Source organism: Cryptotermes secundus, unplaced genomic scaffold (genome assembly GCF_002891405.2).
Source record: "Cryptotermes secundus unplaced genomic scaffold, Csec_1.0 scaffold643, whole genome shotgun sequence".
Classification (NCBI taxonomy): Eukaryota; Metazoa; Arthropoda; class Insecta; order Blattodea; family Kalotermitidae; genus Cryptotermes; species Cryptotermes secundus.
The window spans coordinates 824,519-849,190 of NW_019731276.1; the positions used below are offsets into that span (position 1 = coordinate 824,519).

Genomic DNA, 24,672 nt, shown 5'->3' on the forward strand with positions numbered 1-24,672 from the left:
GTTCAAATACCCGGCGGAGGTCGTCGAATTTTTAAGGGCGGAAAAATTCAGGGAACAAGTCCTCCGGGAGGGACTTTAAGCCGTGGGTCCCGTGTCGTAGCTTTACGGCACGTAAAAGAACCTCATATCTCCAAAGGAGGTCACTGAGCCAAAATTGCGGACGTTTCCCGCCCAACAGCAGTCACTAATACCTCCGGTAGATGGGGGAAGCATTATAGATACTTCTCNGAGCCGGTCTCGCTGGCTGGGCGGGACTGATGGTAAGCACCAGTACCGTAGGATATATAGACTGGTAGAAATCATAGAGGGAAGCACAATGGACCAATACAGGTCTCAGTGCATGGGGAAACCCACCCTCTCCAATAACTAACTACCTAACTAGTGCCAACTTTAGCGGGTAGAGGGTGTCGCGTGGTCAGTGCAACGAATGGCCGCGTCCATTAATTTCGGTTTTCTAGACCGGAACGGGAAATATACGGAAGTAACAAATCAGCTGTTCCATGAAGGTCCTTACAGGCCGTTTTGCCCTCGTTAAACGGTAACATATATTGTGCAGCCCGTGGAGTACTAATAGGACGGGCCTTATGCAGCGTTCCAGTTTGTTGTACTTCTGCATTACTTTTACTTGAATATGAACGATACAATTACAGAGCATGCCTGGATGTAGACTAGAAGCAGAAGACGAACTCCGTCATGAGTGAAGCCGCTTCCTGAGAGTAACATCGAGACCCTCGGTGAGGTAACGCTTATATCTGAGATCGCTTGGCAAGTAACAATTCGAAGTAATGTAACGGTGAGGTTACAGCTGTGAAAGTACGCAATTTCTGGTTACCACGGCAACAATTTTTCTTTTGCATTAACACGTCTCAAGAACGTAAGTTATGCGGTATGTCATGAACGAGCTAGCAGTATTTTGTGTCAGTGTGTTATGTCTATTGTGTAAGTACTGGAAATATTTTGACGTGGATCTGCCAAGTGCGGTAGTGTACCGTACAAAGGATACGATTGATGATCGGGTACTAATGCGGGGAAATTGAACTGGGGTAATGCTTGCTACAGTTCAGTCCAGAACCTGCATACGCTTGTAGGTAGGCTCTATCCCGGCAATGGAACGAACTTCATCAGGCGCCCTCAATAGTGCAAGTACGTTCTGTACAATACTTTTACGAACATAGTGTTTTCTTGGTATCACATACAGTATTGCGGGGCACGCGGTGGCGTAGTTGGTTGACGCATTATGCTACAAGCCGGTAGGTCGCGGGTTCGAATCCCGATGAGGTTACTGGATTTTCTTTTTCAGTTTACGTAATCCTTCCAGCCACACTATGGCTCTGGGGTCGACTCAGCCTCTAATGGAAATGAGTACCAGGAATATTCCTGGGATTAAAGGGCGGTCGGCGCGTAAGGCTGACATCACCGCCATCTGTCAGCCGATTGTCTACAAAATGTGGGAACCTCGACGTCTCACAACCCTATGGGCCTCCATGGTCTGTTACAGGGATAGCTCTACCCTTTCTTTTTTTTTGCGACACGTGATCGCTTTCGGGAAACTTGAACAAATTGGGGAGGACGCGATCGTGGTGTATTGCCCGATACTTTCCCGGCATTCACTTTGGGTGACTGAGGGGAACCAGGAGAGGCTCCATGCAGGATAGTCGGTGTCTTGGCCGAGATTCGAACCGGGTGCTTCCCGAATGCAAATCTAAAGTATTTACCGCTTGAGCCAACTTACGTCACCTTATTCTTACGTACGTCTGTTCTGTTAGAGGTTCTCGCGGCGGTGACGCCATGTAGTCTGATAGACGTTTCGGAGGAACGTATTGCCTCCAAATTCCACAAGAAGCCGGCGGCAAGAAGACCTGCCTGTTGCTGGTTTGTTGGTCGGTCTACTCTTCGACTTCTAATATATAGGCGTACGTTCCTTCGAAACGTCGGTGAACTTACTACACGGTGTGAAGGCCGCGCCATAGCTCAAGCGGTTAGTTGCTGGCTTCCCACTGCGGAGGCCCGGGTTCGATCCCGGGTCTGGTCAAGTGGGATTTGTGGTGGACAAAGTGGCGCTGGGGCGGGTTTTCTCCGAGTACTTCGGTTTCCCCTGCCAATCTTCATTCCACCAAATTCTCCATCATCATAATCACCCGGGGCAGGCTACATACAATAGGCCAATCAGTGGCCGCCGTGCCGAGTGGACCCAGTTGGACTCCACCCCCCCACTAAGCGAATTTAAAATTACTACACGGTGTTACAACCCAGGAGATTGTGCTGTTGTGTCAATGTTCCACTGACGGTGAGGGATTCAGCAGTTATAAAGCCCAAAATAAACGCGCTTGCGCAAAGCTAATAACAAGGAAGCGCATTTGGTGAAATGTCCCCTCCATATAATTGGGGGTGGGGGAACTCACCGGCAGAGTGCCGTGTATTATGGTAGGCCATGCAGCCAGTAGCGTGCGCCCGTCTTTGCGCGACGGACGCCAAGGTTGGAGTTGTCTTAATCTGTGTGTAATACACTGACCTATATCAGACGAAACTTGTCAGTATCGGCATAATAATTGTACTTAATGAACCCGCGAGAAATTAACGTCACAACTCCTCCGCCTTAGATGACGTTTATAACAAACGGTATTTCTGTAGGTTATAGCGAACTTTCCGGTACATTCACTGTTTGCTGGATACTATATACATTTGTAGCATGATTTTCGTGTGCGTGATGTTGAAAAAGATGGTTGTGTAATTATCGATTGTTGGCAGTGACAGTTGAACAGTTCTGAATGTTGTTGTCTTACGCAGAAGCTTGTGCCTGGCCTACTGTTCACTCTTTCGAGTGCAAGATAGACAATACTAGTGTTGTACAGCGGTAATAGCGATTGTTCGCAGAATTGTATTTGAAAGAAATATAAAATAAAACGTTACATCCCCACATGTTGACGAACCTTAAGTGATTTCTAAAACACAGCTTAAATAAGTGGTCCCACAGGGCAGAGGACTAAAGTTTTTGCAGTAATATAGGGGTTCGAAACTAAGTGTTTATATGTAACTGTTATTTCTCCATTGAGACTAAGCTGGTCCTAGTGTCCTTGCATCGTATCCTTAATCATTTTGTACTTTCTGTGTATGATGAGCCTATAATGAAACTTAGATCGTGTTTCACGTGTGAGAGGTTTTCGGTTCAGGAATACCAGACTGAGGCATAAATGGGCTTCACATATTCAGTGTTAACAGTAGTGATCATTATTATTCTTGTGGTTTGCCGGTGTTAATGATTGCTGAGTTGTGTGACTGTGGGAATGCTTGGGTCGTGATCCATAAGTCGAAGGCAATACATTTGTGGAAATGAAAACATTTTCGTGATGCCAGTGTCAGAGCCGGGCGGGTGGCGGGTTCGTAGCCCGCTGCCTGAACCCGACGTCACTGTTTGGGGTCAGGATACAAATTGGATTTTGCAGTTTGATAACGTGATTAAGCATCCCGGCGGTAAATGCAGGGGTTGCCACTGTGATGTCCATGACAGGACCCGCAGCCTCGACTCAGGTACGAAATTTATCAATACTTTTCAGTGTAATTACTTTTGAACATTCGAATGTCTTGAACTGTCATTGTTATCGCCCTCATCCTCCTCCTCCTCCTCCTCCTATGTCAGCTCTGGCCAGAGGTGATTCAGAATTTTGAGACCATGAATCCTTGAGTCATCTGGCACGACTCCTTAAAAGGGAGTACGCCAATAGCAATGGAAATTTGCCCCCTCTTATAAATTTCCTTTTATATCTAGGGATTTCTCCATTTACTGTTGGACTGAATGGACTAAATTGGTACATGAGTTCACCTGGGTTGTGTGAAACTTCTGTGTTGTTCAGAATTTCCTGTGAATGCATTTACAAATTGTATATTACAAGAAAAGGCTTGGCATTTTGTACATTTTGGTGCGTGTTTTTTATTTATATCTTGCAGTGGTAATTTATACCGCCTCTGTGGTCTTGTGGTCAGAGTTACTGGCTACAGATCCAGAGGTCCCGGGTTCGATTTCCGGCGCTACCAGAGTTTCTGAGAAGTAGTGGGTCTGAAACGGGTTCCACTCAGCCTCGTGAGGATAATTTAGGAGCTATTTAAACGAAATAGCTTCTTCGGTCTAGAAAACTGAAATTAACGGCCGTGTGGATTCGTTGCGCTGACCACGCGATACCCTCTATCCGCAAAAGTTAGCCCTGACTTCGCCGACAAGCGGCGGTCGCTCGGTCGGTATAGTTCGCTTGCGGACTGAAAGCCATGGAGTTTAGTTTAGAGGCGATTTAGAATTAGTCCTTCAACAAAATATCCCGTCGCATGGTTTGGAATATACCATAGGAATGTCATAATCTAACTTTACATTCGTGCTTGAAGTTTCTCTTCTGTTGTTCCTGTTTTTACTAAAGTTGCATAATATCCTTTCCTTGGTAATACATAGCTTTCTGCTTAAATTTAATACGTAAAGTATAGATCTCAGTAAACTCTATAACTGGTGACTTTTAACAATTTTTGCTGTGAAAATACTATGCACGAATGCAGTGGCCATCGTGATATCTGTACCGTTCATTGACTCCGTCTGCAGTGCGGTGTGTTAGAATAACATATTTTAATGGCAGTAAATTAATATGAAGGCCAGTGAGAAGTGCATAATTACAAAAATTCCGACGGAAACAAACATAGACGCGCACGCGGTTGGGATTCAATTCCCCACACATAGAGTTCGGCATTGGATTGTGTGCCCATGCAAGTTGATATTTCCGGAAACATATGACTCAGACGTTTCTTAGTCCAATAATGAGTTTGGTGTGACGATTGCACCAGGTTACACGAAGTGGACGCATAAACGTGTGCTCATGAAATTTGTATAACGCTGTAAATTTGTACTTGGGAGATACATGGGTCGAGGCCCTCCTAGGCTTTGCTGTCCGGATTGAGGTGGTTTCCCCCTTCTTAGGGGGCACGCGATAGCATAGTTGGTTGAGGCACTGTGTTACAAGCCGGAAGGTCGAAGTTTCGAGTCCTGATGAGGTCATTGGACTTTTCAATTGACCTAATCCTTCCAGCCGCACTATGGCCCGGGGGTCGACTCAGCCTCTGACAGAAATGAGTACCAGGAATCTTACTGGGGGGTAAAGGGCGGCCAGTGCTTAAGACTGACAACCTTACCGCCATCTTTGAGCCGATTGTCTAGAGAAAATGTGGGAGCCTCGACGTCTCACAACCCTATGGGCCCTCACGGTCTGTTACAGGGATAGCCCCAGAGCCGGTCTTGAAGAGATGGAAAAGTGAAAATTCTTGACCCTACCGAGACTCGAACTTAGATCCATTGGTCGTCCAGCCCGTAACTAGCCGCTATACCGACTGCGCTATCGTGGCTTCACCTAAGGCGCTTCGAAAACAATTAGCTTGCGTCAGCGATTCAAGGCGCCTAATTGTGTGTGTGTCTGGATGGCCTTGAGACCGCGTCAAGATGGCCTTATTTCTTTATCTGATAAGGTATGAAGTTTATATCCTAGCTCGTGAGGAGTGAACCGGCCTCAGCAAGTTGTATGTAGATAAGTTCAGCTTTCAACTCATGGTAAAAAGAAAGAACGGTGCAGTTAACCTCGACTGCGTTACCGTGGAAACGGTCGGTAGACCAGTGTTGATTACTGAACGCCGAACAACAGTGAAATCCGTCTGATCCATAAAGCCGATTTCGAGGAAACTGACATTTCGCTTCCGGGACCTTAGTGGGCTCAACTTTCCCTGAATAAACCATTCGTTAGTTTTAGTTAAGGGATGTGGGATTCGCAGATTATTGAAATGTAATCTCAGCTGCCCTTTTCGAGAAAACTGTCATTTTGCGTTCTGGGGCCATGTGAAGGGCCTCTGTGTTTTGAGACGCGATTTTCAGATTCACCGGACAGCGACGTAAATTATTCAGTGACGATTGTGAATTAAATTCAACCAGTCTTTCCGGCGCTAAGGCTCAGATACATACATACACGGCATTCCGGAGAGGAGCCGAAACCTCGAGGTCGCTCTCGCCCCAGGCCGCACGGTCACAACGCTTCGTCCCATGTATTACATAGAGTGCACGACAAACTAGGAAGTGCCAGTAATTCGCTTTTGGTAGCGTTTCTCAACGAAGCATTAGCTGCGCAGGATTCGTCGTCTTTCTTCTCTTGATATAACGGCGCTGTAAATATACTGGAATCAATAACTAAATGTATTCTTGAGTGGCTGCAGAATTGGCGGCTCCTCAAGAAGGGTTCAGCTCCATGAGTCAGTAAGTAAATGTATCTCACTTTAAGGGGAGATCTTAGGCAAATGGCGTTTGGGAGTAGGGCGCTGTGGAGAATATTTCGTCCCAACAGAGAGGAAGTATCCGGAGACTGGAGACAGTCGTGCAATTTTAGTTTCATGTTTCGCATTCGTCATATATTTGGATGATTATGTCGGGTAGGGCGTCTACTGATTATAATTAGACTGATCAAGTCAAGGAGGATGAGGTGGGCAGGGCATGTGGCACGAATGGTGGAGAAGAGGAATGCAAATAGGAAAGAGACCACTGGGAAGACCAACACGCAGGTGAGTGAACAATATTAAAATGGATCTTAGAGAGATATAACGGAATGATATGGATTGAATTGATCTTGTTCAGGTTAGGAACCAGTGGAGGGCTCTTGTGAACACGGTAATGAACCTTCGGGGTCCATAAAATACTGGGAAGTTCTTGAGTAGTTGCTCAGTTGGCGGCTTCTCGAGAAGGGCGCAGCTACGTGAGTGATGATGACGATGAGTATGTCAGGTAGGCTGGTTGCCGGGATAGCGACTGGCTATGGGCTGGACGACCGAGGGGTCGGAGTTCAGGTTCCACTAAGTTCAAGAATTTTCTCCAAATCGTCCAGACCGGCTCTGGAGTCCACCCAACCTCCTATCCAATGGGTACCGGGGGCTCTTTCCCCGGCGGTAAAGCGGCCGGGGCGTGAAGCTGACGACTCACCTCCAGCTAGTGCTGAGGTCAAGAAAATGTGGATCTATACATGCACTCCCGCATACTGCTTCATGGCGTAGTGTTTAAGTATTTAGGCACAGGACCAAGTTTTCCTTTTTACCTTTAGGATGGAAGAATGTATGATAGGGACAAAAGTTTATTCAGAAACCCCGAAGGGACCACTTACGAGATACAGACGTAGGTGGAAAGACAGTATTAAAGTGCATCATAAGGGACTAGGAATTAGGGGAGTAGGTTAGATTCATCAGGCTTAGAATAGAGACTGGCCCCTTGTGAACATGGTAACGGACCTTCGAATTCCATAAATATCTACGGATTTTTTATACAGCTGAGCTGCTGTTAGCTTGTCAGTCTGCTCCACAAGTTAGTCATCGAAATTTGATTGTCCAGCTTTTATGTCTGGCCCGTATTTATCAAGTTGGATCCCTTCTTTACAGGAAAGGCCAACTGGAAACATTCAGTCAATATTGTCAATAGAAATCGGTGTCATATTCATAGTCCAGTAAGTCGCTTATAAATTCACATATGGGATTCAGCCGCTCCGTTGCAGTATAGAAGGACGCCACTGTGTTTAAGGGCGTCGCAACATATGCCGAAACGTTGAAATATGTTCATACGACACAGCTAAATCACAGAAGTTCAAGTTACGTGTTAGGTACACGAGGGCATGTGTACTTATGTAATGTCGATTAATTTTTTTTTCAAATCACAGGAGTTTGCAGAAAACTGCATAACTTGTACTCTTCTCCAAGTATAATTAGAATGATCAAGTCAGGGAGGATGAGGTGGGCAGGTCATGTAGCACGAATGGGGGAGACGAGGAATGCGTATAGGATATTGGATGGAAAGCCAGAAGGAAAGAGACTACTGGCAAGACCAAGGCGTAGGTGGGTGGACAATATTAGAATGGATCTTAGAGAGATAGGATGGGATGGTATGGATTGGATAGATCTGGCTCAGGATATGGACCAGTGGAGGGCTCTTGTGAACACGGTAATGAACTTTCGGGTTCCATAAAATGCTGGGAAATTCTTGAGTAGCTGCAGAATTGGCGGCTCCTCAAGAAGGGCTCAGCTCCATGAGTAAGTAAGTAAACATGCTACGAGAGCAAACTCTCTATATGTCAGTGTACACAAGAAGCGTTGGCATTTTCGGTGCGCATCTCGCAATGAATTACGTTACCTCATGTCTGTTAATGACAAGCGTAGCCTACAGAATGCCGGAAGTATCTGACATAACGAAAATTACGTAAGTGTACCGATGGGCTTTCTCGTTTTAGGTTTGGCTAACTCAGATGCTTCCAGGTCAATCTGTGAAGTTTGTCCTGTGGCCCGGTTCTCTTCATGAGGGGAAAGAAGGATCTGACAGAGAACCATATTTAAACTTGAATTACTTATTTTATAATAAACCAGCAGAAGTAAGGGGCACGCTATGTCGTAGTTGGTTGATGCACTGTGTTCGATTCCCGATGTCATTGGATTTTTCAGTTTACCTAATCCTTCCAGCTCCACTATGGCCCTGGGGTTGACTCAGCCTCTAACAGAAACGAGTACCAGGGATCTCCCTGGGAGATAAAGGGCGGCTGGCGCATAAGGCTGATAACCTCGCCGCCATCTGTGAGCCGATTGTCTGAAGGAAATGTGGGATCCTCGACATCTCACAACCCTATGGGCCTTCACGGCCTGGTACAGGGATTAGCTTTACTTTTTACTTTATTTATTCATGTTTTTAACAACACTCACCAGAATGCAGGGCGGAATCATGACACAAAGGTAACTGGCAGATGTTTTGAAAATGTGGCACAGTTGAGATATTTGAGAACGACAGTAACAAATCAAAACTTGATTCCGGAGGAAATTAAGAGGACATTGAATTCGGGTAATGCTTGCTACCATTCAGTCCAGAACCTTTTGTCTTCTCGTCCGCTGTCTAAAAATACAAAAATTGGAATATACAAAACTATAATTTTGCCTGTGGTTCTGCATGGGTGTGAAACTTGGTCTCTGGCGTTAAGGGAGGAACACAGACTGAGTGTGTATAACAAGATTCTGAGAATATTTGGACCGGAGAGATGAAACGACGGGAGATTAGAGAAAATTGCATAATGAGGAGCTTCATAACTTGTACTGTTCGCCAAATATAGAGTGATCAAGTGAAGGAGGATTGGATTGACAAGGCATATAGCACGAATGAGAGAGAAGATAAACGCATATAGGATATTGGTGGGAAAGCCAGAAGGAAAGAGACCACTAGGAAGAGCGAGCAAGACATAAGTGGCTGGACAGTATTAAAATGGATTTTAGAGAGGGTAGGTTTGGGTATTATGTACTGGATGGATCTGGCTCAGGATAGATACCAGTGGAGGGCTCTTGTTAACACGGTAATGAACCTTCGGGTTCCATAAAATGCTGGGAAGTTCTTGAGTAGCTGCACAATTGGCGGCTTCTCAAGGAGTGCCCAGCTCCATGAAGATAGTTACGTTTCAGTACGAACCCGAAACCTGAAACTACCAGTTCTTACTACTGAAAACTAGAAATCTCGAAGCACAGTGCACTAAACTGGCATTTCCTAGTGAGAACAGGAAGTTACCGTTGCCGTTGATAAAAGCCCGAATCGGAGTTTGAAGACGTGGCATTTACCGTTCTTTTCAGTAGAAACTAGTTCTTACCATTTCTCCGTTAGAAGTTCTCTCTGGGTTTCGTCATTAGGAAGAAATTCCGCGTGTTTATTGCACATATTGGGGTATTATTCACATCTCCTTATGTGGAAGGTAAATCTCTCGTCCATCAGTTCTTCCGCCTGTGACGTAGTAGATCTTTCTAAACTCGTCATTGATGACTTAGTTATAACTTGTCGGGCAATTTCGAGCCTTATAGTTTCAGTACAACATTATTTTACATAAAGTCGTCCAGGAATGTGTGTCATACACCGTTAATCCGGTTTCGGTTAAATTTGACATCAAGTAACTCTTATTTAATTATCCTGAAAATCGTAACACTGTCGGTAAACGCGTATTGGCCATAAAGCGTGTTTCATGTTTCTCTGCAGTGTTTCTTCGAAACACTTCTTCGCTCCTATAACAAGTAAACAAGCCACCACGAAGACCAAGATATGGATGGATGTATAATATTGAAATGGATCTGAGATAGGATGGGGCGGTATATACTGGATTGAACAGGCTTATGATACAGACCAGTGGAGGACTGTTGTGAGCACAGTTATGAACTCTCGGGTTCCACAGAATGTCGGGAAATTCTTGAGTAGCTGCGCAACTGGCCGCTCAAGAAGGGTTCAGCTGCAGTGAGTCAGTATTTTGTTTAAACCATCAGTGAAATCCAGTTCAGCTCATGAGTTAGCGCACTGACTGTTGTGCAAATTGTCGTAAGCTTGATTACTAGCGTAGTCAAATTTCATATCGCTTAAATCGTTATTTGGTTACAGATTACTGTTATCATCTGTCTCTTGTATAAGAACTTATGACTTAGGCACAGATTTTGTGCGCGTCAAATTTTTCTGACAGAACCAAAAGCTTCTTGCCGTCTTCGTGTTTGTATTTACCTCCATACCAATTTCAGGAGTGTGGCTTCACTGATTACATATCAGCTTTAAACTGATATATATATAATAGGTCTTATTTATTCTCAAATTCTTTTATGATTTCCTAACCCCCCCCCCCAATGAACTTGTGTTATTTCTAGGGACTATTGCCGTGCATCATTTCAGTTCCCTATATTGTCACGAGTAAAAAGAACTCTGTTTCCTCCCTAATAAATGCTGTGCTACCAAGACCGTTCCACAAACTTTGTAGGAACTCGATATGGGAGTCCCACCTAAACTGGTTGGGCAGTTGCATTTTTTGGCACATTTATCTGTAGTATAACATATTTTGCATAAAGCCACAAATGGACTTATATGTAGCCCATAAACTGGCAGAGATTTTGCTGAAATCTCATATAGGTGACTTACGTACATGTGTGAATACTGCCATTCAAATTAAGCTTGTAAGCACCGTTGGTAATTGTGTGTATGTAATGTACTTCATTATGCAGTGCACTATTTTTCATTGTCGTTAAATGTAAAGGCAGTTAATTGCCTATATTGAGCGGAAACTTGTGTGGAACAGAAACCCGTTAAGCTCACTTGAGATCCCGTCTTGTTTTCATAGGATTTGCTTCTGTTTGAGACTTAACGAGTAACGTTCGCAACACTGTGGGAAGGACTGTGCTTTATTCACACAGACGTTTTCATGCTTCCTCCCCAGTTACTTCATGATTGCTTCCCGTCTGACTCCAGCTTACCTATTAGGCGCTCGTAATGAACGGAGGGAGTAGAGCTGATAGGGAATTGATGATTTGTAGGAGTGACTCGCCGAGGCGGAAGAATTCTCATCCAGAGGATGGACCACCCCATTTTCAATAAAGGTAATTTCGTTTAAGTAAGCGTGTTGCGAGAGTGCTGGCGTCTCTTCCTCTCTCGTCCTGCACTGCGGGATTCACGTACTCAGCTGCATACAAATTTGTGAGCCTCGGGAAGAAGTGTCGGTGATACCGCGGACCTGCTTCTTACTCTCCGTCGACTCCTTCAGCGGCCCAAGGGGTCGTGATCTCTGGGAGCCAGGTGTGAATTACGAACAGAGGGATGGCGTTAATGCGCTTGTGGCACAATTCTTCAGGAACTTCAGTGGGTAGAGGAGCAGCAGGTGTTTGCATCTGTGACAGTAGTGCACGGGCACACCAGTGCTGTCATAATCAAGAGAGAATCTCGTGTCTTTCCTAGAAACACGCAAACCATTCAGACAGCAAGGATTAATTTAAAACCCAGGGGAACGGGATCTGCTCTTCCTCGTGAGGATAATTGAGGAAATAGCGGCTCCGGTCTAGAAAACCGAGATTAACGGCCGTGGGGTTCCGTTGCGCTGACCATGCGACACCCTCTGTCCGCTAAAGTTGGCATTAACTTCGCCGACAAGCGGCGGTCGCTCAGTCGGTATAGTTCTCTTGCGGACTACAGGCCACGGAGTTTGTTTTTTGTTTGTTTGTTTGTTTGGAGACCCCACCAGAAACGGAAAGTTTCATGTAGGTTCTGAAGGGTTGTGACAGTGGTGTATAACACTTGGATTACTGGCTTCTTGGGCGTTATCCATCGTCCGGTGTTCTAAAGAATACAACGTTTCGGAAACGGGATCTCTTTCCGTCCTCAGGCAAGGGGATGGGGGACACCTACTCTGCTGGTTCCGTTAGAAAGAGCTGACCTCAGTCACTGGTCCAGTGATTTGCGGACGCAACTGAGTTTCTTCCACCCCCTGGCCTGAGGACGGACACAGATCCATTTTGAAACGCTTTGTTCTTTAGAATACCGGATACAACGTGCGATAAGCCGGGTGGTGTCAACTAATTTCGGGCGCAACAGTACGAAAGAAATAAGTCTGGAGTGTATTTTATGTTTGTCATAATAAACATATGGTTAATATACAGTATTTCCGTAAATCACAACGTTCTTGTTTTTCAATATTGTTGTTTTATAAAAAATTTCGACAGGATCAGTTGTGATCGGTGGATATACTGTATATTAGTGTTACGCACAACAGGATGCTTGTGGTTATTTTCAAATTGTATTATGTATATGAATTTCATACCTCTAAGTTCGAATATAATGTGTGCCGATCACTGTGGCCCCGTCTTTGCCTGCTCGAACATTGGGATCGTGGGTTCGAATCCCACTCGAGGCGTGGATGTCTCTGTGCGTTAATTCTGATTGTAGGTAGCGGCTTTGCGACGGGCTGATCCCCCGCCCAAGGAGTCCTGCCGACTGTATAAGATTAAGAAACTGAAAAGTCGGACAAGGTGCACAAGGACTCCAGAGCCATAGAGAGACTATAATGCATGCCTTCGAAGATCTGGCTATTAAAATTGAAGGATGTACAGTAAGTAATTTGGCGGTAAGACGGGAAACATTTACCGCGTTATCAGTATGCAGTTGTGCGGAGTCAGATTGTCATTGTGGTGGCGCCCCTACACATGAAGAAGCTGCTGTACAACAGAGCGTGTTTCGGCCGATAATATTTCACTTTTATAAGCCAGTGGATCTGACGTGAGCACGCCACGCCCGGAAACGGATGCTGCACGTAAAAAGTCCCCCTCTTTGATTGGTGCTGTATTGCGCTGAAGAATCGGTTCTTGGTGTGACTGTAACAACGGGATTTTTATGCCGACTTCTCTGTTTATTTTACTGCGCACGGTCATCCGTATACGCTCGCTCCGAAGTCCCGTTCGTAAGACTAATCGTTAAGTCGAAACATACTTTTTCGCATACTGAATTGTGTAATTAGCAGTAGTTGAGTGACTTACCATACGATGAACGTTTATATAACTTATAATGCCGTATGGGGTCTCCCCTATAAATGAGTACGGAAGAGCACATAGCAAGTTACATACAAATATGTATCTTGTTGCCTTTACTTTATATATGTTATTGTTGTGTAGACGGCTTCGTTTACGCTATTATGGGACCTCAGTAGTTATGAGTTCATTCTTTTTGAGCTTTCAGGAGAATTCTTGCCTAACGACAGCGATTCTTACAATTCATATACACCTCACAATAAAACAGGACAAGTAAATTAATAAAAACTAGTATTTGTTCGGAATTCTCGACAAGTTCTAGAATCTAGAAGTTCACAGATTGCCGTGCTTTGGATTACACGTTATTGTTGAAGTAATTTATTTTCACATCCAACCTTCTGCCCTAGAGGCGCTCAGTGACATAACTTCTCAGAAACTGGAAATTCTGCAAGACTGAATAGAAAGTGAATTGCCATCTGTAGCACATGGCAGAGTGTGTATCTGTTTTTAGTACGGTACGTGAGCAGAATTTTGTATTTGATCAGTTAATTTATGCGGACTTCTCCTTTACAGAATGTATTATGTCGTAATTAAAACTTTTCATTGAATTAGGTTTGTTTCGCGAACAAGTATTTGTACTGTGAAGTGAAGTGATACTGCAATGTCGATGTAACGCAGTTAAATTGGGTCGCGTGCAACAGCATGTGCTGGCGCTATCCATTTCATGTGTGACTGCGTTTGTCCGTTGTTTTTACACAGTTTTGTGAATTTTGTATTTCCTTCTGTTTCCCCCCCCCCTTGGCACTACAGCCCCAGTGGGCCTAGGCCTACCTTCATGAACTCCGTTCACTTCGGTTTTTCTAGATCTTACACATACGGTAGGACTCCTTGGGCGAGTCATCAGCTCGTCGCAAGGCCTCTACCTGTAGACAAACACAGAAAAACGCACACAAACATCCATGCCCTCAATGGGATTCGAACCCACGATCCCGGCTTCCGAGCGAGCGAAGACAGTGCATGCCTTAGACCGCTCGGCTACCGTGACCGGCATTTCATTCTGTTTAGTAAACTAAAATGTTGGCCTCGCCATAGCTCAAGCTGTTAGTCGCTGGCTTCCCACCGCGGCTGCCCGGGTTCGATCCCGGGTCTGGTCAAGTGGGATTTGTGGTGGATAAAGTGGCGCTGGGACAGGTTTTCTCCGAGTACTTCGGTTTCCCCTGCCAATCTTCATTCCACCAATTGCTCCACAATCACCCTCACCTATCATCTGGGGCTGGTACAATAGGCCAGAAGTGGCCGCAGTACAAGGGAGTCAGTCCCACCCCACTAGCAATAAAAAACCAAAAATTTTATGGGAAGAAAAGAAAACAGATCAGGTAGGTATTATTTCTGTTGTGAAAGAACAGTACGAGTGTGCTGGGGTGTCTTATGAATTTCTTTATGTGTGCGCCTAGCGTATTGGCAACACAGATTATTTCCAAGGGATAACATGAAGGATGAGACTCATTACTACAGGCGAGACTAAGTTCATGTCTATAGGCCTGAGTTATAAACTAAATAAATACTGTAGAGAACTATTAAGCTTATTTTGGACTCTATCCATCGTCTGGTATATATAAGATAAAAACCACAACGTTTCGGAGACTGGATCTGTCTCCGTGCTCAGGTGGATGGGACAGGAGAAACCTACTCAGTTGGGCCCGTAAGAAAGAGCTGGTCCACCTGAGCAGGGAGACAGATCCAGTCTCCGAAACGTTGTGATTTTTATATATACCAGACGATGGATAGAGTCCAGAATCCTTTCAAGTCTATTTAATTAAATACTGTGCTGCATCCTGTACACGCTGTAACCCAGTCAGGCATGCTGTTTAGTTTCTTGGGGTGGGGGGGAGACTGAGTCCACTCGGTACGTCGGCCACTAATTGGTCTATTGTACCAGCACCGGATTATACGTCACGATGAAGGTGGAGCAGTCGGTGGACTGGGAATTGGCAAGGGAAACCGAAATACTTGGGGAAAACCTGCCCCAGCGCCACTTTGTCCACCACAAACGCCACATGACCTGACCCGGGCTGCCGCAATGGGAAGCCGCTTTGAGGGGTAAGTGCAGTATACGAAACACAACGGAATTGGCAGTTGAAAAGTTTAAGAAACGTGCCTAAGAAAGGTTAGTAATTTTCTAGCATTTTTGAAGTGGGGCTTATGTGGGACTGGCATTTCGGCTGTATTAGGAGGCGACGCTGAAGTCTTCATGGTCACCGTCATCGTCGTCCTCGTCATCATCATCATCATTACTCATGGAGTGGTGTCCTTCTTGAGAAGCTGCCATTTGTGCAGCCACTCAAGAATTTTCCAGCATTTTTTGGAACTGGAAGGCTCATCACCGTGTTCACAAGAGCCCTCCACTGGTCCCTATCCTGAGCTAGATCAACCTAATCTATACCATCCCATACTATATCTCTCTAAGATTCACCCGCCTACGTCTTGGTCTTCCCAGTGGTCTTCTTCCTTCAGGCTTTCCCTCCAATATCCTATATGTCTTCCGCCTCTCCCCCATTCGCGCTACATGCCCTGCCCATCTCATCCTCCTTGACTTGATCATTCTAATTATACCTGGAGAAGAGTAGAAGTTATGAAGCTCCACATTATGCAGTTTTCTCCAACCTCCTGTCACTTCATCTCTCTCCGGTCCAAATATTCTCCTCAACACCCTGTTCTCAAACACCCTCAGTCTACGTTCCTCTCTTTAAGTCAGAGACTGAGTTTCACATCCATGCAGAACCACAGGCAAAATTATAGTTCTGTATTTTCGAATTTTTATGTTTTTGGACAGCAGACGAGAAAACAAAAGGTTCTGGACTGAATGGTAGCAAGCACTACCCGAGTTCAGTCTCCTCTTAATTTCCTCCTGAATCAGGTTTTGATTTGTTATCGTCGTTCCCAAATATGTGAACTGTGCCACGCCGAAATAAGGTTCTTTATTGCTTGCTTGGTTTTAATAATTGCGATTTAAAATAACAGGCCGGAAAGCATGTTCACCGTGACAGTTATTATTTAGAGCTTCTCAAGTACAGCAGCAGCAACGGGCCCACCTAAGTACTGTACGATCTGAGTGAACTGTTTCCCGGGAAGCAAGCAGCATTGGGAGCCTTGCATACAGCGAGAAAGGATATGTTACTCAACCATATGCGGGAACGGTGAAGCTCTGGCCCGGAGGCGGCTTCCTCTCAGGATTACAATGACGGATTGAAGCTCTGGATGGAGATAGCGTGTCTGAGGCTGTGTGGGGTCTAATGACAGGATACTGAATAATAAATTGTATTTTATGCGACTGGAAACGCTCATGGACCAAATTCAGACATCTGTCCCCACGAAGGAACTGAAGAAAATGACGAGAAATGTCAGTGTAACCAATGCCCCTGTGTAGATTCGAACTGGGTGCCTCCCGCGTGAGAGGCCTGTACGCTATGGCACTAGTGTGGTGGTGATTGTGGTACTGCATACAGTCGTAATCGTAGTCACACAGACGAGCCGCGTAGATAACTGTTTCATGTGCGCCGTGGTCCTGCATTCTTCGCGATGGTTCCTGTTTTGTAAGAATGTGTTGGATGCCGTACTTTGTCTGTGGAGACGGATGTCTTCATGGTTCGCAAGAACTGCTTCACAGTCTTTTCGTTATCAGGAAATTGGCTGTCACGAATGTTTGGCATCGGAGTGGCCTGAAAAGTTCGTGGGCGACGTGAGAATGAGGATTTCAGTGACCTGTTCCATAACTGTACTTTTTTTCCTTGCCTCTCTACACACATAAAAGAAAAAGTAAAGGTATCCCTGTAACAGGCCGTGGAGGCCCATAGGGTTGTGGTTTGTTAAAGTTCCCACATTTTCTAGACAATCGGCTCACAGATGGCGGCAAGGTTGTCAGCTCTACTCGCCTACCGCTCTTTACCACCAAGAATATTCTTGGTACTCATTTCTGTTAGAGGCTGAGTCAACCCCAGGGCCATAGTGCGGCTGGAAGGATTAGTTAAATTGAAAAAAATCCAATGACCCCATCGGGACTTGAACCCACGGCCTTCCGGCTTGTAGCATAGTGCCTCAACCAACTACGCTACCGCACATAGGGAGAAGTAATTGTGTTACCAACAAGCAGCGATAATCCCTTTCCTAACCCAGTTTAGAGACATATAAGTTGAGTATTTTTCCTTGTTTTGCTTTTACTCCTAGCCTCAGATTAATTTTCATTGGTTTGTGGATATCGTGAGAGGATACGTGGTTCTCACGGCGGTAGTTGTGAAGAGTCGACCGATTACGCGGGGATGTATTCCAGGAGATAGGATTTTTTATGACGGGGTAATTTTTGAACCCGCAAAGCGACGATTATAATACAGAGATAGAAGTGCTTCTCGTTCTGATTTGCTGGAGAGCCATAAGGACAGTATGTGGCCCCGAGGCTGTGTGAACGCAGCCCGGCTGTCAGTAAACACAGGGAGTTGATTCATGTGTGAGGCAGAGTACAGTAGGCCTGTTGCAGCGTGGGCCCTGCATGTTACTTCGCTCTTCATTTGGTTATATGGCGAACGAACGTCGGGCCGAGACCCAGAAATCATCATCGCTTCATGGATCAGGAGAATCGCCTACTCGAGGCATGGATGTCTGTGTGTTTATTCTGTGTGTAGGTAGCGGCTTTGCTACGGCCTGATCCCCCGTCCAAGGAGTCTTACCGACTGTATAGAGATTAAGAAAAGCGAAAGCGGCCAGGGTTCCAGCAGCACAATTTGTTGTAATTTTGATGAGGTGTCACACCGGGGGTGTGGGATGTGTGGTGTCCCCAGTAAGACTGAAGAATTAGCCTGGAGTCATCCCCTACGACAGTGCTGAGGAGAAATGCTTCTTAAATCGTTTGATGAAGGGTACGCTCGAAATCTCAGTTATTAAAACAACAATTGGATAGTAAATCACGACTCTGCCGGTCTTAGGAATCGAAATGCCGTTAACGTCATTCTGCTGCAGACAGGCATGCAGTATTTTGACACGTAGTAGGAGGCAAAGAATCCCAAGCCATCATAAATAGCAACATGAGAGACAATACAGTGTTCGATAAGAAAACAGCTGTTGGATTTTGCGCTGTGTACTATACTGAGCGTTCACGAAACCTACCATCGATTAAAACGAAGACGAGAATGTCCTGCAGTGAGTAGACGCAGCTGGGAGTCTGCCGTTGTGAATGCTGTATGCAGTTTGGTCCCGATTTTCGTGAAGCTAATCACAAATTTCAGATCGATAAATAGTGACGGAGTTTTGACAATTTTGTTAATCGCATGTTTCGATAAATTACGAATATGCAACATGGCGATAGATTGGAAACTCTTGCCCATTTTTCTTCCTTATGGCTGCAGCTGTGAATTATGTTGTGCATTTTATGCGCAGTACGGGTAGAGTGCATGACCATGATGAGGGCTATACCCAGACGATCATATTTCAGCACTCTCAGTCAAGAAGTGGGAATTCTCCGTACACGCTCACATATCGCAAAGTTACGTAATTTTCATTCTGTAAGTTCTGTGTGCTACATTTTAAAGTTTTAAAATCAAAGTCGGCGTCAGAGTTTTATACCTAAACGTTTCGTTTATACTGAACCGTTTGCAGATGCGTAGATGTAGACCTACAGTATTTGAATGCTTATGTAGAGAAAGTTTCGAAATATATTTATTTACTCCAGTTTTGTCACTCCCCACATGAGATGCCGTTGCTGCTTCAGTTTGTGAGGAACTGTCTGGGACTTTTTCCTTCTTTTCTTTGGTTTCCACGGCAACTGCTGACTTCTGAAGTCGTGGTATCGCTGCCACGAGACCTGCCCCTCTCCTACAGAGAGGGTTTTACGAGACAATTCTAATACTCAGAGATAGATTACAGGCCATCCTGTGCTTAAGAAGATCCACAATTATGTGAAAGGGGTTGTTCCATTTAGGGGTGGATGTATTTGTGTTCCAGGTGCAGTCTAAGGGTGGAACCGAATAGATTGTAAGGGGGGTGTTTCTTCTTGGGGGTTGGTTGGCAGGACCCAGCACGCGTTCAGTGTTAGGGATTTATTGATCACGTGGTGTGCGTCTACAGCCCAACCCCGTGTTTTTGAGAGTAAGTCTGTATAAGAGTGGGGAATAAAACTAAGCAGATCTCAGCGACTCGTGGCCCTGCTGATTGTCCGTGCGGTCGGAACTCAAGGCCAGATATGTTTTGCTGTATTTCCTGTAGCGTTTATTATCGTTATTCTTTAATCCACCTCCCGTGACTAGAACTTAAAATGGTTGAACTTCTTGAAGGTTACCGTCTTGTTTTGTCTGCCGGTTGTTTAACGACGCTTTAGTATGTAGACTATATGACATCGAATGGACATGATAGATGAATGATTTGGAAAAAATTTTGAAGTGGTCGTTGCCTAGTTGAGGTACTATCCCGAAATTTGCCTGGCGGGACCGAGGAAAACAAAAAGAAAACTCAGTCACGATCAGCCTATATCGTAGCCGCAATTCGAACCGAGCACCTGCCAAACACGAGTCTAGATTGATACAGCTACGCCGACACATTTGGTATCAACGTATCTTTCTACCCTGAAGATAGATGCAGCAGGTTTCTCCGAAGCTTTGGTTCAGTCTACCAAAGTATAGGGCGTCAACTCTTAAAATACAGCAATCTTAATAGTTACCGGCTTGCGAACGGCAGAGCTCACAAAGTTGAGTTGTTTTGGTATGGATGTGGGTTCCAGAAACAGGCTGCTTTTCAGTTGAATTAAAATTCCACCTGTATTACATCACTAGCGGATCTGTTATTGCAGTGCCTTACAACATACTGTTAAAGTAATTATATTTTTTTTCCAGTTCGTGAAATTTTGAAGTCTTTAAGGCGGTGACTGTGAAGATATTTATACTGTCCGCTGGGATATTATGCCGTGTAGTACGGCAAAGTCATATCTGTGCTTAATTAAGCACTGCGCTTCGAAGACGTCTAGGGGATTGGACGATACTTGGCCTCAGATGGAGGTGAGTGGTTAGCTTTACTCCCCGGCCGCTTTACCCCCGGAGGAGTCCCCTGTGCCTATTTGCTAGGAGGCTAGGTGGGCCCCAGAGCCTGTCTGGACAACAAAGACGTGAGAAATCTGTTGCCACTACTGGAAGTGGAACCCCGTCCGTTCAGCTCTTAGCCCGTCTCTATACCAACTGTGGCAGATAGAGACATCTGTTCTTTCCCTACACTCTTTTGTTTCTACTCTCGTTTCTCTCTTACGTCTTTATTTTTTCGAGCTCACGACGCTGCAGGGAACACTGGCGTCGTCGACCTATCACGCTGTACGAACTGTGTTGTACTGTAGCAGTCATGAAATTATTGGTTCGAAATCGTGTCATGACATTGTGACTTAGAGAGAAACCATCAGGTAAACCGTGCCCCCCACCCCACCGCCTCCGGTCGCGCGTTAAGCTGAACGTAGCCCAGATACTCGTGTACTTAGGGTCTTTAAGGGAAGAAGCCATTCACACTTCGCGCTGCGGGCAGGAGGTTGCGGGTTCAGTTCCCGATAAGGTCATTTGATTTCTCAATTGACCTAATCCTTCCAGCCGCACTGTGACCCTGGGGTTGATTCAGCCTCTAACAGAAATGAGAACAAGGAATCTTCCGGGGGGGTAAAGAGCGGCTGGCCGGCGTGTAGGTTTGACGACCTCACCTTCATCTGTGAGCCGATTGTCTAGAAAATGTGGGAACCTCAATGTCTCACAACCCTATGGGCCTCCACCCCCTATTACAGGGATAGCTTTGCTGTTTTTAATATTTGTTATAAAATGTGTGAAGTAATTTGGATAAATGGTTGCAGTGTTAGCGTGGAGAGCACTGACTCGCGTGTTGGCCCCACCACCCAGTGGACGTAGAATTGTGTCTGCAGATGAGATTCACTTTTGGTTCACGGGTTTGGGTCTGGTTGGATTCCTCAGGCGGTTACGGCTTGCGAGACCCAGAACTCTCAGTTACTGCACGCACGCATATCGGGATTACGTGAAGATTCTTTACTTTTCTATGTTATAATATTTTTATGAATACGTGACAGTAATTTTACCTCAGGAAAGCATAAGAGTAATCCTTTTTGAGAGGTATATCCTGTAAAATTATTTGCGACCTCGATGTCGGATTATCTGTGTAGAATGTGTAAAATATAAGAATCTCAGGTATGATTGATGTCCCCTATCAATTCTGCAGTTTTATTAGCAAAGAGTTGAATCGTTCTCTACACAATGACTGATACTTCAATACGAGAGGTTTGCTGTTCCCGTCTCATAGGGAGAATGAGGCCCATTTCCCAGCAGTAGCGCATGCCGTTAAGAAAGCCAGGTTCCGTCCCGTAATGGTGACATATGCACTCCTAATGTGCTGACAGATAAGACGAAAAGTGTGTAAGGTATATAGGCATAAATGTTGCAAGATAGTCGCCATGGGCCGCAGGGTTCGAGATTATGATCAACACTGGATTGTTCGTAACACGAAACGACTTAAGTCGAGGTGACTTCGGAAAATAGGGTAGAAATATGCTGTTTTCTTTTCCGCTACTGTAATAGCTGCGGGCTGTGAGCTGACCAGCGTTAATACCCGGTTGTCATGGAAACCGGTCTTTTCACGTGTAGTCTCCTTGCTCTGGGGTTCAAGAGACGTATGGGTCTCTCGTGCCCCCCCCCCCCATCTTCTCGCTATAGACATTCAGTCATCTACGCGCAGTTTACTGGATTCCGGAGTTGATTTATCTTCAGAGTTGCCAGATGTCATCACTATTTGATAGGCACGTTATCAGTGATTGTCACACACACTGACAAAATACAAATTACGTAATATTAACATGTGTATGCGACCTTACTTGATCAAGTCAAGGAAGATGAGGTGGGCAGGGCATGTGGCACGAATGGGGAGAAGAGGAATGCATATAGGATATTGGTGGGAAAGCCAGAAGAAAAGAGCCCACTGGGAAGACCAAGACATAGGTGGGTGAACAACATTAAAATGTATCTTAGAGAGATAGGATGGGATGGTATGGGTTGGATTGATCTGGCTCAGGATAGAGGGCAGTGGGGCTCTTGTGAACACGGTAATGAACCTTCGGGTTCCATAAAATGCTGGGAAATTCTTGAGTAGCCGCAGAATTTGCGGCTCCTCAAGAAGGGCTCAGCTCCAAGAGTAAGTAAGTAAGTAAGTAAATGCGACCTTTCTAGGGATTGTACTCAACAGACCAGCTCTGGGGCTCACCCAGCCTCGTATCGCATGGGTACCGTGGGCAATTTTGCTGGGGGTAGATCGGCCGAGGCGTGAAGCTGACCACTCAGCTCCATGTAGTGCCGAGGTCAAGAATGGTGGAGCTATACCTCCACTCCCCCGTATTCCTTCCAGGCTTAGTGCTTAATTAAGCAGAAGGAGAGCCTTATTTTTTTTTACCTCTCTAGAAGTATCTCAATTATCAGTTCTGTGTGTCCTCTCTGGGAGATGGCCGTATGTAAGCTATAGTCTAGGTTCCATGTTGAAGTAAAGCTACCTTACCTTCCACTATACACGTACAAATTAAGTACATTTCACTCTCTGAATATTAACATCCACACAACAGAGAAAATACATGGAAACAGAAGACTTGGCCTGCCTCGACTTCTGCAGACCGCTGTAGGTGAACAGAATTATTGCAGTGCGACAACTGGAGGTCTATGCTAACGCGCACAAATGCGGTTATATGGAAAACCGCATACACGAAATACAAGGAGGCCGGTTTCTCTTAACGTAGATTCATACTTCTTGTACGTTGAGCAATTGTTTAGACTTGTCATTCCATTGATAATTTAAAGAAAAATTCGGAGGACGCTAGTAAGCTTTTCTCATGTTGCAGAGCACAGTGACTACTACTACGTATGTGAGCCACCTGCTCTAACGTTCAGAGATCCTACATCATTCCATCCAGACTGTATTCGCGAGTTTTGTATGATCCTGAGAATGATCGGAACCCCCCCCCCACACACACACACACATACACAAACACAGTATTGTGCTATCTTTGTAATGGTGATTCAGTATGCTTTCTGTGATGTGGGAACTGGACTCTTAAATGTTGTTTCGAATACTGTCAGCCTTCAGGGTGTTAATAGGTTTGTTATAATCGAACGTGAAGTTATTTTGATTAAATTTAATTTTTATAACGCTTATAAAAATGTCTTCGCCTGCTCGAATACTGGGTTCATGGGTTCGAATCATACTCGAAGCTTAGTTGTTTGTTTGCGGATTTTCTGTGTAGGTAGCGGCCTTTCGACGGGCTCATCCTCCCCTTGCCAGGAGTCATACCAACTCTCTCTAAGAGCCATAGTTTCAGAAGAGTTCTGAATGGGACCAGGCCAGAGGGTGTAATCCGTCAAAGGAAGAGGAAAAAGTGCACTTATAAACAGCAAATGCTTTTATGGGTATTGTCTTCCAAATCACTGTAATCTACGTGTATAGAGAGGCTGGCCCGAGTGCGCATGCCGAGAGGGTCGTCTGTCTCTGCCAACATATTACGCCCTTACCAGTTTTTGAGGGCAGATCCAGTTGAATCTACTTATTCGCTATTCGCAGATTTGTGAGTCCGTGCACTTCTGGCCTAATTGGCGACAGCTTACAGCTTGGATCTGCCGATCACAGCGGCTGCATGGTGTAAGGCATGAACTCTCTTCGCTCGCTCGGACGCCGGGAATCGTGGGTTCGAATCGCACTCAAGGCATGGATGTCTGTGTGCGTTTATTCTGTATTTCTGCTGTCCTGTGTGTAGGTAGCGACCTTGCGACGGGCTGATCCCCCGTACAAAGAGTCCTACTGACTGCGTAAAAGGCCAACAAACTGAAAAAGCCACCAAGGTCCAGCAAAGGGCCGTAGCGCCATAGATACAGTCTACATCTTACTCTCCAGTAATAACGTCCTCTATCTGTTGAAAATGTTACGAAATTCTATAATCGTGTTTAGACAGTTGTAAGGTAAGAACAGGAAAGTAGTGAGGAACAACCATTGTGTATTTTGAAACTCAATACGGCTCCTGGAAGGAGTTTTGAAATTTTTCACTTCGCAGTCACGTCCGAATGGAGCCCGCTCAAACTCAGAGCCAAGGCGTGTTTGTCGTTCAGAATTCTTAACGACCATCGATTGCATAAGTCATGTAACACGAATTGCAAGCGGGTAATGTGATTATTAGTGATGCGGCTTGTGAGAAGAAGCTGTATGCTTTCTTTAGTATGCTTTCTTGCTACCTGCTTTGAAAAGACTGAGACTAAATCTGACAAAAGACAAATCGTCGGC

General features: G+C 45.2%; 1 protein-coding gene across 9 annotated transcripts in view; it reads left to right on the forward strand.

Moving 5' to 3' along the window:
• LOC111866848 (CLIP-associating protein 1-B) overlaps positions 1 to 24,672 on the forward strand; it is a 206,452-nt gene that overhangs the window by 80,744 nt on the left and 101,036 nt on the right. Inside the window, exon 1 of one of the 9 annotated variants that reach the window (XM_023856170.1) lies at positions 2,457 to 3,528. The exons of the other annotated variants lie outside the window; for them this stretch is intronic. Within the exon in view, the coding sequence (XP_023711938.1) occupies positions 3,348 to 3,528 (181 nt within the window). The 5' untranslated portion in view covers positions 2,457 to 3,347. Of the gene's footprint in view, positions 1 to 2,456; positions 3,529 to 24,672 lie in introns of those variants that run through there. 9 annotated transcript variants of the gene reach the window in all.